Source organism: Homarus americanus, unplaced genomic scaffold (genome assembly GCF_018991925.1).
Source record: "Homarus americanus isolate GMGI-L3 unplaced genomic scaffold, GMGI_Hamer_2.0 scaffold46197, whole genome shotgun sequence".
NCBI lineage: Eukaryota > Metazoa > Arthropoda > Malacostraca > Decapoda > Nephropidae > Homarus > Homarus americanus.
In genome coordinates, this window is record NW_024723050.1 from 1,498,406 (window position 1) to 1,514,970 (window position 16,565).

Here is a 16,565-nt window from a genome sequence, read left to right on the forward strand (position 1 = left end):
AAAGAGACACCCATTTTAGATTTTCTATGTACGTACTGTATTATTTTTGCATTTTTGACTTACGACCTGGTCGTCGGTCCCTAACCCCATCGTAAGTCGAGGACTGCCTGTATTGCCAAACTAATATTATTATGAAATTGCAATTCCTGTTTGTCCTTTTTGGGGATATTCTTCTTGATGTAAGAAATAATTATTTATCATCTTTTCAATACAGTATAATTTTTTTACAAAGTTCCTGCTCATGTAAGCAGTTGGAGTGCAAGAAAACATGGTGTCATCAGGCAGGTGACGCGGAGTGTTTGCAATTATTAACAAGAAAAACTAGGGGGGGGGAACATTTATAATATTGAAAATTATATGTTCTGAAGGTAAGAAACAAGTTAATTTTCTGTAGATATTATTAATTTGGTTGTTGGTTAACCCAGACCATCACCTTTACTATTACCATAGTAATATCCAGTGCCAGCTATACACTGTACTGTTTACAATACAGGTTACTCTATCAAAGAATTTATTTCTATTGTCCTTAGTTATATATATAAAAAAAAACACCTTTCCAGTGGGAGCTATACCTTCCAGACAGTTACAGTATAGTTATCTCTCTACATTACAATATTATGTGTCATTTTCCAGGGTTGTTATGATTTAAATCATGCAACAAATTGACCCTTCCGAACAGTGGAGCACGAAGAGTTTATCAAGATGATTAAAATGCTAAGACTAGGATATGTTCCACCTAATAGACATCAAATTGGAGGGTCTCTTGGATCAAGCTTACGATTCAGTGATTAAGAATTATTCAGAAGAACTTAGTGGGAAAACAGTTTGCATGGCCATGGATGGATGGAGTAATGTCCATAATGAGCCTATAGTATGTACAGTATAACTTTAACAGCGGACAACCGTATTTATCTTGTTGACTATAGACACAGAATCAAGACACACAGCTGAATATCTGTTGAAATTAGCTGAATGTGATACAAAAAAGTGTGAAGACAAATTTGGATGCACAGTAAGAAGCTGTGTAACAGATAATGCTGCTAATATGGCAAAAATGAGAAGTGAATTCGGACAAGATAAATCCATTATAACATATGGTTGCTCTGCACACCTGTTAAATTTGCTTTCACAAGACCTGCAAATCAAGAACACTAAGGAGCAGAGCACATTACTGAAATTATTAAGTACTTCAGAAATCATCACATCCCAGGATCTTTGTATAGAAGAGCAGGAGGAACAATGCTAGTAATGCCATCAGGCACACGATGGAACACAGTGACAGATTCTATTGAATCTTATTTAAAGAACTGGGAGACCCTTGTCAAAGTGTGCAAAGAAAATAGTGAAGACATTGATAAGAAAATTTAAAGGAAAGTTAATGATAAGGCATTAAAAAGAACTGCAGAAGACTGTTTAGAGAGACTTAAGCCTATTGCTGTGGCATTGTACTGTGTCCAGAGAGAACATACCCTATTAAGTGATGCTGTAGAAATCTGGGTAAAACTGAAAACTGATATTAAGGAGTATTTAACAGATAAGAAGGATATGGATAATTTTGAAAAAAAGAATCAAAGTAGCATTGACACCTGCCCATTTTCTAGCTAATGTGATAGATCCAAGGTATCAGGGCAGACATCTGACTCCTGAGCAGCGAGACATTGCAGAACAGTATGTGTGCGCGTCTTCCACATTCCTTTCAACATTAATGTCCTTCCATGGAAGAAGTGCACCATTTAAAGAGGTCTATTTTGGTAAAGATGTTGTAAAATCTCTCTCACCCCTTGCTTGGTGGCAGTATTTTGCCAATGATATGACAGAAAATGTAATGGATGTTCCTAGGCAATTATTTACAGCTGTTACATCATCAGCAGGTGTTGAGAGAATTTTTTCCACATAAGGATTTGTACACTCAAAGGTAAGAAATCGCCCAGGACAGGAAAAGGCATCTAAGCTTGTCACAGTACATAAGCATTTCAATGTTCAACTAAGCTAATTAAAATGTTTTGAACTTTTTGTTGTTTACAGAATGAGAATATTGTGTTGACTTGAAGTTATTACCGGTAATTCTTAATACACTATAATCCTACAAATGTAAGAAAATAAACTTGTTACCAGTACTGCATTATTTTTTTTACAAAATGAGAATATTATTCTGTTGACTTGAAGAAGTTAAGTTATTAATTTTTGAAACACTGTAATCCTATAAGAGCATTTATGTTAAATTTCATTATTATATTTGGATTTGTGCACTCAAATGTAAGATATGTTACCAGTTTTCTTTTATTTTACAAAAAGAATATTATTGTGTTAAATTCCATTGGTACATCTACTGCATAAATATCTTAATGCCAATTTTCTGTTTATTATCCTGAATAAGCTTTGGTTGAAAAATACTGTTTTTATGATTTAAAAATTCCCTACTATTTTATTGCAATTAGTAAAAAAAATTCATGATTTTTTCCAACCCTGGGACTCATTTCATGTATATATATATATAGTACAGTGCAGTATATACAGTAAGTACTCGCTTAATGTCGGGGTTACGTTCCTTAAAACGAGACGTTATATGAAACAACGTTAAGCGGATCAATTTTCCTTGTGAGAAATAGATAAAATATGGGAGTTACATTTCTGAGCATTCCTTTGCCCCATGAAATACATTACATATACAGAAAATCATTACCATTTCTATAGAAAATAGTGCCTGCATTTACAACTACTAAGTTTGTGTGGGTACTCAACGATGGGCGGAGGTGGTAGAGCGAGTGTGTGGTGGTAGCTGAGGAGGCGGATGGCGAGAGCAAAGGAGGGTGGTGAGTCACTGAGACTCTGCGGCTGCTTCCTCCTCCTCCTCCTGCGCTGACTGGGGTTCCTCTGCTGCTGCTTGCTCCTCCTCCTTTGATGTTTGGTCCTCTTCCGTTGTTGTTTGCTCCTGTTTGGCTGCTGCGTGCTCATCCTCGGTTGCCGGCTGTTGCAAAGATGCTGTTTCTGCCGTCCCGCAAAGAAAAAATTAATCCAGTGCTGACTGCTTGGTGGTGCTATTTTTCTTTTCCCTATACATCTCAGTGTAACAACCAAGGCTGCCATCAATGCTGTACTAAATCTTTGAGCTATATTCTCTGTCTGGGTCGGCATCTACAAGGATTTGCATACCTTGCTGGACCGTGTTGAACGCTTCTGCCAACCTCTTGGTAGTTAGCGTTCGTTGAGGTTCTTCTTCATCTTCTTCAACGGGACTGTGTTCTGGTAGTTGTTGCAAATCCTCATTGGTGAGCTCTTCTGTATGGGATGCCAGGATGTCCTCAATATTCTCTGATTCCAGTTCATCAAAGCCTGCCTGTCTAGCCAAGCTGAGGATATCCCTATTCACTGCTGGGATTAAGTCCGTGAATTCCGTAAAACTGTTGACGCACTCGGGCCACAATTTACCCGACACACACCATTCAGGCAACTTTCTGAAACCTCTTCCCATGCCTTGCCAATGTTGTCAATTGCATGAAGAATGTTGAAGCCACGCCAATATTCTCGGATCGTAGGTTTATTTTCTCCGTCTGTAGCCTTGAGCAGCTGGGCCATTGTACCGTGTAAATAAAATGCCTTGAATGCGGCGATGACGCCTTGGTCCATAGGCTGCATCAGTGCTGTCGTGTTGGGAGGCAGGAATACAACTTTTACACTGTCATGCAAATTATCGAGATTGGGAGGATGAGCTGGACCATTGTCAACGATCAGAAGAATTTTGAAGTCAAGGTTCTCCTTGGCACAGTATTCCTTCATTGCAGGGACGGCTACATGTTTATCCACTGACTAAATATGGCGCCGGTTATCCATGCCTTCTTGTTTGCCTTGTAAATGACAGGAAGATGATCCTTAGAGAAACCTTTTTAGGGCCCGTTGGATAGCAGTGCGAGAAATCAGCATAGGCTTCAGCTTGAAGTCGTCGGCAACGTTCGCACCAGGCAGCAGCGTCAAGCGATCTTTTGCCCCTTTAAAATCTGGCACTGTTTTCTCTTCCTTGGAGGTATAGGTCCTCAGGCATCCTCTTCCAAAAGAGACCAGTCTCATCCACATTGAAGACTTGCTTCAATGAGTAGCCTCCTTCCTGGATAATCTGTTTGAATTCTGGCAATGTATCGGCAGCAACCGTATCTGAACTGGCAGCTTCACCAGTTATCTTAATATTGTGGAAGTTATAACAATGTTTAAATCGTTGAAACCATCCTCGGCTGGCCGTAAAGGTCTCTTCCTTCGATCCTTCACCCTCTTGTTTCCTTCATGTCATCAAACAAGGATCTGGCCTTATGCTGGATAACCATAAGGCTCACAGGGGCATTGCATTGATTCTGGTCCTCCATCCACATAGCCAGCATCTTTTCCACCCTTTCTATCACAGTGCTTCTAGTACGAGTTGTCTTAGTTGCACTGAGAGTAGTACCACTTCCAGCACTAACCTTAATCTTGTCAGTGTTGGTCCGGATAGTACGCACCGTTGCGGGGGTTAGACCAAGCACAGCGGCTATGTCCATAGCACGTTCCCCTTTTTCAAAACGGGCTAATAAATCCATTTTCGTAGCCAGGTTAATGGTCTTATGTTGCTTCTTCACTACACTAGCATCAGTAACACTTGATGGGTGCTTGGAAGCCATTTTGAATGGTTAGAGTACAGTTTTAGAGCAAAAGCACTTGAGCACACACGAATGATGTGAAGTCGTAACAAAGACTGGCTCGGCTTCGCTTGGGGATGCTGTGATGTTCAGTGAGTGAGGGCAGCGCGCCAGCCAAGAGAGAGTAGCGTGGGACGACGTTATACGAGGACTTACTGTACAGTATATGTTGTTGGTGAATGAGACAAAAGAAAAATTATGGCATGAGCGCAACAGTTTAGAACACCGAATAACAGCTTAATCCCTGCACTACTGGCACACCAGGCTTAGCTATATAAAGTACTTGTGCACATTTCATTTAATATCTGGTGCATTTGTATTTTTTATAAATACAAACCCACCAGATATAGTACTGTACTGTATTAAAATATTTCAATGTGAATCTACTGTACAGTATAGTGTACACTATTTATTGGTAACTGGTGTGTTTTGTTCATCATAGTGTACAGCTGCACTGATCTTATCTAAGGCACAGACTAATATTTACTCCATGAACATTGAATACAAATGTACTATTTATTACTACTATTGTTATCATCATTATTATTTCACCACTTAACAGCTTACTAGCAATTTGGGATGTTTCTGTACAGTACTGCATAGCTCTTCTGGTGGTGTAGATTTTTATCTGGATCACTGTGACAAACCGGATTTTCTCATGAGTTGTCAGGAATGCGGAATAACTCAGAAAAAAACTGGATGGCTATGAAACTAATTTATTATTATTATTATTTTTTTTTTAGTTCATTGATGCCCAGTTAAGGGGGCTTCATTGTAGCTGCACCCAGTACAGTACTGCAAATGCCAGTGCACTGCTTGAACAAAGTTATCATGGAATAGCTACCTTGCACAAGTCACATACTGTACTGTATTGTGTGCTGTGCAAACATAATGTTTTTGTAAAGAAAACCTGCATCACAAAAACTAATACAGTACAGGGTATACTGGTAAAAAATTAAATTATGAAGTGCTTATTTAGCAGTGGGCTTGCAGAGAGTAGCCCCCTTCCCACCATCCATTCTCATTTCCACCCATGCTTCCTTAATGGGACCATGTTAAGGGTACACTATCCTTCCACTAAAATTTAAAATAAACCAACTTAAATGTGTCCTAATTTTATGATGTTTTTTTAATAAAATTGTTTAGATTGGTTGAGGTCATTTACCATAGTGTTTGCCATGTTTAGAAGAACCATGGCCCATTTAGTTATCCCTTTTTCACTAAGAATCAGTGGCGTATGGTGGGTATTGAAACAGGGTGTACTGAGCATTATAAGAAGGTAAAGACTAAACTTTAAGTTGTATAAAATAAATGACATACACTGTATGTACTTATAAAAGGTACAGGTTGCACCTCTCTAGTCCGGCATTCTGTGGTCCGGAACGATTTTAGTTTATCCAACAGGTAGATAGGCAGGGTTTTTTTTTTTTTTAACACTTAACTGAATTATTATTATTATTACAGGAGTATTAAATTTTTGCCCCTCAGGCCCCAATGTGGGTCAGTGACCTATGCCTGGGTGGGCTAATCCCCTTAAAAAAAAACGCAGGAAATTAAGGTTTGTTTACATCCGGCAGTTCGGCTGCTCTCTCTCTCTCTCTGCTTGTCTATACAGAGTACAACATTTAACCCTTCAATATATATGAGCAGTAAATAAGTGTTGCTTTCATATTCTTATGTAGAGTAATGATATGTTTTCACGTGGGTGTTCACTTACATACACGCAGTCTCACTTTTTTTTTACCATTAATGGTTAGCTACTTATATTGTTCCATTTATTAACATTAAATAACATTACAGGTACTTCAAACAACCATATTAATTTTTTTACATTAATTTTACTACAGCTAAAATCAGGGTCTTATTTTCTTCAGTTTTATATGTAGAACCAATCAGTCACTGGTTTTGTTAGCTTTAACATAAACAATGCCGGCAGCCGTCTCGTCTCTAATATTCCACGTATTATAAATAAATTGTATTGTTAATTTTGCACACACAAACATTAATTCAATAAAAACAAATTCAGAAACATTAATTAAAATATATATGAACAGTAAATAAGTGTTGCTTTCATATTCTTATGTAAAGTAATGACGATATGTTTTCACGTGTGCGCATGCGCACTTAAATACGCGATCTCTCTTTTTTCTTTACCATTATCGTTAGCTACTTCTATTGTTCCATTTATTAACATTAAGTAACATTACTTAAAACATTCATATTAATTTTACTACAGCTACAGCCAAGGTCTTATTTTCTTCAGTTTTATATGTAGAACCAGTCAGTCACTGGCTTTGTAATCAACGAAAACAATGCTGTCATTTCCTCGTGCGTTTTAATATTCTACTTATTATTAATGAATTGTATTGCTCATTTTGCGCACATAAACATTAATTAAATAAAAAAGACATTCAGTAATTAACAATAATGAATCTCTTGTACATAAGAGAAATGACGCTGTTTACACAATTATGCACGTCGTCTGCATGTTGGCGGGCCGTTCAAACCCGTCGAAATTCAAGTTTCCACCGTCAAAATTTTTATTTATTTATTTTTTTGTGTGTTCCAATAAAATACGTTAAGAATTAAAAACTCGCGAAATTTGAGAAGCTACTATACGACATTTAACCCTTCAATATGTCTTCAAAGAGACCATGATGCAGAGAAAGTGGTGCTAGTGCTTCCAAGCATAAGCACAAGTCACTATCTATCCAGGAAAAGGGTGAATTTCCATGGTCCGGCACCGGTCAGGTCCCGAGGTTGCCGGACTAGAGAGGTACAACCTGTAGTATACTACGCATATAAACAGCATAGAGAAATGCAAAATAGAAGAAAATTATTGTAGAAGTGTACATATATTAGCAGTGCATATTAAACAAAAATAATTGTAAATCAAAGCAAAGAAGTATATTTTCACATTCACAGTAAACGGAAACGAAGTACGGAGCAACACTTCCTCCGCTGCGGGCTGGTTGCTCGACTTCACTCGCTATAAACCCCCATCCCTCCCCGCCTCGGTACCCCCATCCCCTCCCTTCTGGTACGGTACTACCCAAAGTGTACGGTGACAGCTCCGCTCAACTGCAGGCTCTGCAGCTATTAGCAAGCTAACAGGAAAGCCAAGAAACAACAGTTGAGGTTAACACTGTTAATACATGTAAAATGTCATGTATATTTATTTACATTAAATAAAAGTATTAAATCATTATTTCATGACTTCTGTGCACACCTAGCATACCCTGAATATACGCCCCTGCTAAGAATGATATTCAGATTATCAAAATATTTAGGTCCAGTATTTGTTTCTTCACAGAAAACATTAAATCATTTATTTTTATTTATTTTTATTAAACTTTTAATCACTTGTCCTGAGGGCTGGCTGTGAAAGAGTAGGTGATGTAAATGGGAATTCATGCAGAGGGTGGTGATAATTATAATGATGTATATCTTGTTGGTTTCCCTGTTCTGTAAATATTACTTTCAAAATTAGCTACTGTTCTGAGGAGCTATACTTAAAGTACTATACAATGCTCAATTGTGTAATCACCATGCATCTACCTTCAGCCTAATGAGGGCATACTGGTATGGTAGTGCCCATGTGTTTTCCCTTTTTGTAACCTATCCTGTACAGTTAAAACATTCTGCTTCAAACACCTTCAGTTTTGGGCATCAGAATCCCTTGGCAAAGATTTAACAATAACACTGTCTTATACTTCCCAACTCATTTAATGTACAGTATTTAAAATAAAAAAATTCCATGAAAAGTAGCATTTGTGATTTTACAGTTGGTTAATCAATCAGATTACAGGAAATAAATACAGTATAATGGAGTGGGAAGGAAAAATATCTGGCTAGTCATGTTACATTACCAGAAACTTTATAGTCATTATATATATGAAGGAACAGATGAAACTTTCAAAACAAATGATAAATTAGAGACATTTATATGAGGAGGTGGGATGAAAGAGTCAAGCCTTGTGAAATTATTTGAAGAAATTTCTTCGTCGAACTCCTTACATTAAATGCTGAACTGATTACTGAAATAATGACATATACAATATCTCTAATTCTGTTTTCTTTATCTTTACAGAGAATGGATATTCCAGAAGGAGCAGTTGTACAGCAATATAAGAAAAGGGTGAATTTTTTTTTTATTGTTACATAGTATAAGTACATGTATTGTAATATATACTGTATTTGGTTGTACAGTATGTATAGTAATACAACAGTAGCATATACATTGTGTGTGTGTTAAAAGTAAAGGTATGGTGGGAAAAAGGTCAGGTCACATGATTTCAACACATTATCATTTTTCTTTTTTTTCGACAAAGGACTTCATTAAGGTTGCAGGAGTGATTTTTTAACACATTGCGTGGGACGTATTGCCTTATTTTTACATACAGTATTACCCCGCCTAACGCGGTTTCACTTAACGCGTTTTATCATATACGCGGTGCCTCGCCAGAGCTGAACTTTCACTTAACACGGATTTTTTCCACATATACGCGGTGAGTGTCCGGCTCGAGACGCTATTTTTAGATTTGCCCCACCCTGCCTGACTGCCTGTTTTAGCTCATAAAATTCATACAAATTACCCGGCCAGAATATAATTTACATTGCTGGAATTCTTATAATTTGGTGATCATTTTGAATATAAACATCATATTTTTGCATTAGACATACAAATTTTAGATAAAAATTTTTCTCAAATTAACTATGTTATCTTTTGTGCAAAATATATGACATTTATATTCAAAATATTCCTGGTCTTACAAGGAATCCAGCAATGTCAATTATATTATCCTAACTTTAGTTTGAGGTATTATTTATTAAAATTTAGTGGTTATCCCACACATCTCCTTGGGACTGTTGGTGGGGGGTGGGGGGGAGGGAGGGACCGACCAACCATCTGTTACCCTGTGAAGAATTATTTTTTTTTTTATTAACTGAAGATATTTGTTTTAGCTCATAAAATTCATACAAATTATCCGGTCTGAATATAATTTACATTGCTGGAATTCTTATAATTTGATGATCATTTTGAATATAAACATCATATTTTTGCATTAGACATACAAATTTTAGATAAAAATTTTTCTCAAATTAACTATGTTATCTTTTGTGCAAAATATATGACATTTATATTCAAAATATTCCTGGTCTTACAAGGAATCCAGCAATGTCAATTATATTATCCTAACTTTAATCTGAGGTATTATTTAATACTAAATGTTAAAAACCCTGGAAGGGAGGATTGGTGGGGGGTGGGGGGGAGGGTTGGGACTGACCGCGCGGTTGGAAGAGGGGGGGAGGCAAGGTGGGGTACTTTGATTGACAGATAGTGTTGTGAAGATTATTTTTTTTTTATTAACTGAAGATATTTGTTTTAGCTCATAAAATTCATACAAATTACCCGGTCAGAATATAATTTACATTGCTGGAATTCTTATAATTTGGTGATCATTTTGAATATAAACATCATATATTTTTCATTAAACATACAAATTTTAGATAAAAATTTTTCTCTAGGTAACTATGTTATCTTTTGTGCAAAATATATGACATTTATATTCAAAATATTCCTGGTCTTACAAGGAATCCAGCAATGTCAATTGTATTATCCTAACTTTAGTTTGAGGTATTATTTATTAAAATTTAGTGGTTTTCCCCCAAAAATTTCTCTGAGAGGGAAGAGCCAGCCAGTGTAGTGTGAGAGAGGGAGGGAGTTGAGTCCATTATTTGAATGGACATTAACTTGGCAACTGTATTTCTCTTAAGTATTAATTGTGTGCATGTACCATCATAAAATTAAGATGTTATTTTTACTACAACATAGGTATGTGCCTTCAAAAAGTGGAGTTTGGGGGTCAGGCCGGTTTCTATTGGAATTAATCCCATATGTTCTGTTGTTCACTTAACGCGGATTTCACTTAACGCGGGACCCTCTGGGTTCAATTGACCGCGTTAAGTGGGGTACAACTGTATTGTAAAAAAAACTATGCTTTGCAGTACTTGCTCATTTGTATTCAGTTTTCCATTTGATAATGTCTTAATACTGTATAAGGTATTAAATAACAATTAAATATAAAATAAGATATTAAGCTGATGTGTCATGACTTTTATACCTAACTCTGTGTGTGTGTGCAGGTACCTGTACAGTATACAGTACTGTATATATATATATATTGTACAGTACTGTATACTTCATCCCCCTTACTTTGTGGGATTAGGTTCAGACAGACCCCATGGATTTAAAAATTTCATTGTAAACAATGGAACCTTTGTGAAGTAAGGGGCTACAGTATCTATCCTATATACTAGGTGTAGATTCTGATATTTTGCTAAAGTTCCCTTGATCCATCCATTCATTGCTCTCAGCCTTTATTGTGGTGCAGCATTGTAAAGTTCCCAAAGCCACTACAGTGGCTTTGGTATGTAATTCACAACTAATTCTCGAATCCTCATATGTACACTACAGTACATGTACAGTACATTTTCAACTATTACACCCTTATTAGTGTGAATACAGGCTTTTTATATATTGTTTGGGTATCAAGTCATATTTATCTAGACGTTCCTAAAAAGATTGGTAAATTTAATACATTAATTTAGTTTTTTAATATTTTGGCAAAATAAATGCGCTTTGGGTTGTATTCTCCACGGATGTAATGCTCACAAAAATCCCCCAACTAATTGTTTTCACTTGCTATGTTTACTAAATTCTTAAAAGAAATACTGTAGTTAAAAAATAATTCTTGCAGAATTTTTTTTAACTTTCAATGATTTTTATATAAATAAGCCCCACTAACCCTACCCTTTCCTGGGTGGATCATCTGGGTTACTATATTTACCTTATGTGAATGACAGTAGTGTAGTTTACTTCCTAGAAGAAAAGAGAATCTGAATTCCTCTCTTTATCTCTCCTATTTCTTCTCACACAGGAGTATGAGGAAGAGAAGAAAAATTGGGTAACAGAGTGAGTGAACTATCAAGGAGGGAAGGAGAAAAGGTTCTCTCTCTCTCTTTACTTTTACTTTCTGCTTTGTTTTATATACATGTATACAGTACAGAGTAGTAGCTTGTGTTTTTTAGGGAAAATACAAATACTGTACAGTATTTTTAGTTAGCATACTAAAGTACATATTAGGGTCCCCTAAAGAATAAAATGATTCACAAAAATCAGATGAAAGACAACCATTTTTTTTGTAATACAGTACTGTATTACATGTACTGTACATACAGGGTACTGTATAAGCAAAGCCATGCTAAGGGTGATATACACTGGTGATCTTCCAATGGCTCTGAGGGTTAAAGGTTGGGAAAGGTTATCTTTGGCTCATTTTCTTTGATTGAATCTGCAATTATGTATACTGTGCAGTACAGTAATATACCTGTACTATACATGTATTGTATAATGCCAGAATGACATGCCTAATGATGCATGGAGCGGTCTTGAGTTTAATGTCGCTGATGCAAGCCGTGCCATTATTTCTGACCTTTTTACATTTTGATGTATTAAAGCATATTTTATGCAATACTGTACATGGTGTACAGTATACCGGTACTTGAAACTTTATTACCCTTTTTTTTTTTAGTTATTTACTAGTGTATCATACTGGTATACAGTGTAGCTGTACTGTATTTGTGTGTGTATGAAGTGCTAGGAGTAAAGGGAAATGGATGGAGGTGGATAAAAAGGAGTACTGTCTGTATTGAGAGATGGTTGATAGTAGGGACTACATGGTTCAAAAGGAAGGAAATTCAGAAGTCTACTTAGAGGCTAGGTAATGGAGATGATAGGAGATTGTTAGACTTGGTGTTTGCAAATACATTATAAGAATAATGTCTTAAGTTGATTAAAGTGAATGTCCTAGGAGGGGCAGCACATGTAGTGTCTGACTCTGTGTGGTAGAAGCAAGATTATTAAGTCTCATTTACACGGTGCACAAAAATGTGCGTGGTGTCATTGTAAAAAGCAGGGGCACCCGGTGACCTAGAGATATTGGGTAATTGTTACACGAGGGCCGCACGTCATGGCACCCCTCAGTATGCGTCTTGTCTGTTGAAGACATGAAATGGGAAAATTTGAAATTATTCTGTACACGTATTATAAGTAATAGTTGAAGTAAACTATTTCCTATATTTAAAAATATTAAGGGTAACTAAGGTTTTTCAGAGAAAATTAACCGTAGAAATATTTTTCATTTTATGTTGGCTGTGTAATCTGAATTAAGTCTCATACAAATTATTAAACATCTCCTCCCCGACTTACGACCGCCTCAGTCGTACCAAAATTTTGTCAAGTTACGTATTTTTGAGTCCCAACGTCAATGATTGCGCTGTGTACTGACAAAATTTTCGTTTGTAATTCACTTTAAAATGGCTGGCAAGCTTAAAAGTGAGAGTTTTGTGGTGCTGAGAAGAAAAAGAGACACCCACTTTAGATTTTCTATGTATTATTTAAGCATTTTCGACTTACGACCTGGATTTGGGTCCCTAACCCTGTCATAAGTCGGGGAGCAGCTGTATATCCTTCTTAGCTGCAATCTCTTACCTTCATGTAATCATCCTTCAACACATCATATATAGCCTGACAAATCTCGGGAACTAGCAAACTCAAACCCGCCTTTGATATACGAGTCAAGTACAGTATACTGTACTCTCGATTTAACGGAAGGAAATTTTCTGCTCAATTTAGTGAACTAGTTCGCTACATCAAGATTAATTCCTTTAATATGCTCACACCTACTGAGACACCTCAGGCACATGATATGTACATAGAAACATTATTGATACCTACCTTAAACTAGGGGGTTCGGTATTTGTTTTCAATGTTTAAATTTTTAAAATAATTTCTACACTTTTTTCCAATTGATAGCCACTCTTTTGACTTTCTCCCCTGCTCCACTTCCTTTTTGAGACTTCTGAGTGACTTTCGGTATGATGGCTAAGCACAGTACAGTAGTTAGTTGACTGAGAGGTAGCAGTGAACAACACACGCGGTGGCGGCAGGACACAGGCTGAGCTAATATAAACAAACCCCATGTACCATTTGGTGCAGAATTTAACGGAAACACGCTCAAAATAGTGAACTAGTTTGCTAAATTGAGTGAAACTAACGGAAAGTTTGATTTAGCGGAAATTGCAATTTAACGGAAAGGGGTGGATTGAATTAATTCGTTAAATCGAGATAATACTGTACTATTGTACTCGTGTGTATGGACAGTTTGATTTGAGAAATAAAAGGTTTTCTTCAAGTCAGGCTCCAGCAGAAATGCTTTCTCGGATCAGTGTATTCTGGCGCTCAACCAAGGGTCTTATTTTGTTTCACAAGCTGTGGAACACGACAACAGCTTTCTCACATAATTTTCAAGTCTATTCTACTCTCTACTGCAAGTTCGTTGAATATTTGTTTATAGCTTCCCCTTGTTTGACTGCGAAGTAGCTACTGTTTGCACCACATTAGGCATTTCCTTTTTACCTTCTTCACAGCTCAAGAGAGCAGTGGCGGTATGACCCATCCTAATGGCGGCAGAGCTTGTACTAGATGCACGCTTTTTTCACCCCAGTGCCTATTGCCGTGTAAACAGAGGACTGTTAAGATGCGTGCTTTTTCACCCCTGTGCCTTACCACCCTGCACCAAATACAGTACTGCACCATGTAAACAAGGCTTTAGCCTGTGGAAGGTTCACGATGAGAGAGAATCAAACCAGTGTGAAGAAAGATGTAATGGTTGATGAGCTGAGGAGAGTAAATGGAGCAAAAGTTTTATAGTATACCTGTATTGAAGAAGACAGGATGATCACATGTAATGGGAGTCAAAAGGGGAGGGGTTGAAGGAAATTGAGAACAATTCTGGCACAGTCGAAGTGTATGTGTATAGAAAATAGGAAAGCAACATAAGAAGAGGGAATGGTGCAATCAAAGGTTGGCTGTACTCATTCAGGAGGAGTGAAGGGTGCATGAGTACCTGATGCAGTATTAGAAAGGGGTGATAAAGAAGGGAAGAGTATAAGGAGATTAAAAGGAATTTAATGGGAGATGGGAAGAATTTATTGACCAACTTCTGAATGTAACTAATTACAGCTGCCCCCCGACTTACGATGGGGTTAGGGACCCAAATCCAGGTCGTAAGTCGAAATGGTTATTAGTCGAAAATGCTTAAATAAAACATAGAAAATCTAAAATGGGTGTTTCTTTTTCTTCTCAGCACCACAAAACTCTCACTTTTAAGCTTGCCAGCCATTTTAAAGTGAATTACAAAGGAAAATTTTGTCAGTACACAGCGCAATCACTGATGTTGGGACTCGAAAATATGTAATTTGACAAACTTTTGGTACGATTGAAGCGGTCGTAAGTCGAGTAGGTTAAGTCGGGGAGGAGCTGTATACAGTTTGTTGGGAAGAGGGAAAGTGGTTCTCAGTGAAAGTAGGATAAAGTTAAGGATAACATTGTGATAATTGGGAAACCTGGCTACCACTGTGTGTGTGTGTGTGTAAAAAAACCCTAAAAACAGTGTGTGTGTGTGTGTGTGTATTTATTCTTACAAAATCAAGTAGTACCGGTAATCATGCAAAAGCATGAAAATAAAAAAAAAATAATCCTTTATCTACCTGTGTTTTGCCTCGGTAAAGTGTTCAGTGAGCATGTATGGGTCAAACTAACTCTGATGAACCTGTGTCTTCCATGTTGACTGAAAGGCAGCTGAGAGCTCTACTGGTACTCTGGTTGTACAAGGTGGTCTGTGGGACACATTATTGGCACTGTGAATACAAACCATAGCATGCAATTTTAAAGAGTGATGTGTATATTTTGTCATATGGTACATGTCACTGCTGTCTGGTGGGCATTGTAATGTGATGCAAGTCACAGTTTAAGGGTTAATGTTTTCATGACTGGAGTAGTAAGAGTGGAGAGAAGTGCATATTTGGTGAAGAATGATCCAGGATGTAAGTGAAGGGTGAGATAGCTACTGTTAGCAGATGACTGCTTTTTTTCAATTTGGAAGATTTACAAATGTTAGGGAAAGTGAAAGAGAGAATGTGCTGCTCCACGAACCCCAAGATTCAGACTCAAGAACCTGAAACATTTATGGACAGATTAATTCCTTAGTGTCTACCGCTTCAGGTTCTCGAGTCTGAATCTTGGGGTTAGTGAAGCGGCAGGAGAGACCACAGGAATTTTGTTCATGACTGTACGTTTGCTGATATTTACATTTTATAATGATGCCATTAAATGGCCTAATGTACATCCATCTGCAGATACATGAACCACACCAGCACTGAAGTTGTTGGTGTTGAACCCCTTCATGCTCACCAACACTATGCACTTGCTTGCTTTGGTAGTTTCACATTGGTCTCGATCACAGCTGGTTGTGTCTACAATGCATTTTGTATTGTAACCAAATATTTTGTTATACCATACAGTAAATTTTATTTGAAGACTTGAAGTCAATGGTAACTTGTCTATTTAGGCTAGAACTGCAGCTCTACACTGTAGCTACAGTACTAAACTGGAAGACATGATATTCAGGTTTAAATCTATAGACCAGATTATTAGCTTCAGGTAGGAAATTTGCTTCCAGGCTTTGGAATTAAGTGTTGGATCTCATTGTTTTCTTTTTACTATTGAGTTTAATCAATCCTCTATATACAGGGTATACAATATGGTATAGTCTCGTTCAAGATTCTTCGAACACTGTTGGAGACAGCTGGCAACTCAAGGCCATTTGTTTACTATAGTATGTAGTATAATATAATACAAAACAACAAAGCCCAACCATTAAATTAAGCAACGGGGAACTAAGTAACCAATCGCCGATCACTTTTACATTTATTCATAATTTTTACTACATATAGTAAACAGGCGGCGTTGAGTTGCCAGCTGTCTCCAGCAGTGTT

The 16,565-nt window shown here is 37.1% G+C and overlaps 1 protein-coding gene across 1 annotated transcript in view; it reads left to right on the plus strand.

Annotated features, from left to right (window-relative positions):
* The window catches only part of LOC121863326 (microtubule-associated protein futsch-like), a 114,052-nt gene that overhangs the window by 5,526 nt on the left and 91,961 nt on the right, over window positions 1-16,565 (plus strand). The window contains exon 2 of the mRNA XM_042361950.1: window positions 8,755-8,802. Within this exon, the coding sequence (XP_042217884.1) occupies window positions 8,755-8,802 (48 nt within the window). The remainder of the gene's footprint in view (window positions 1-8,754; window positions 8,803-16,565) is intronic.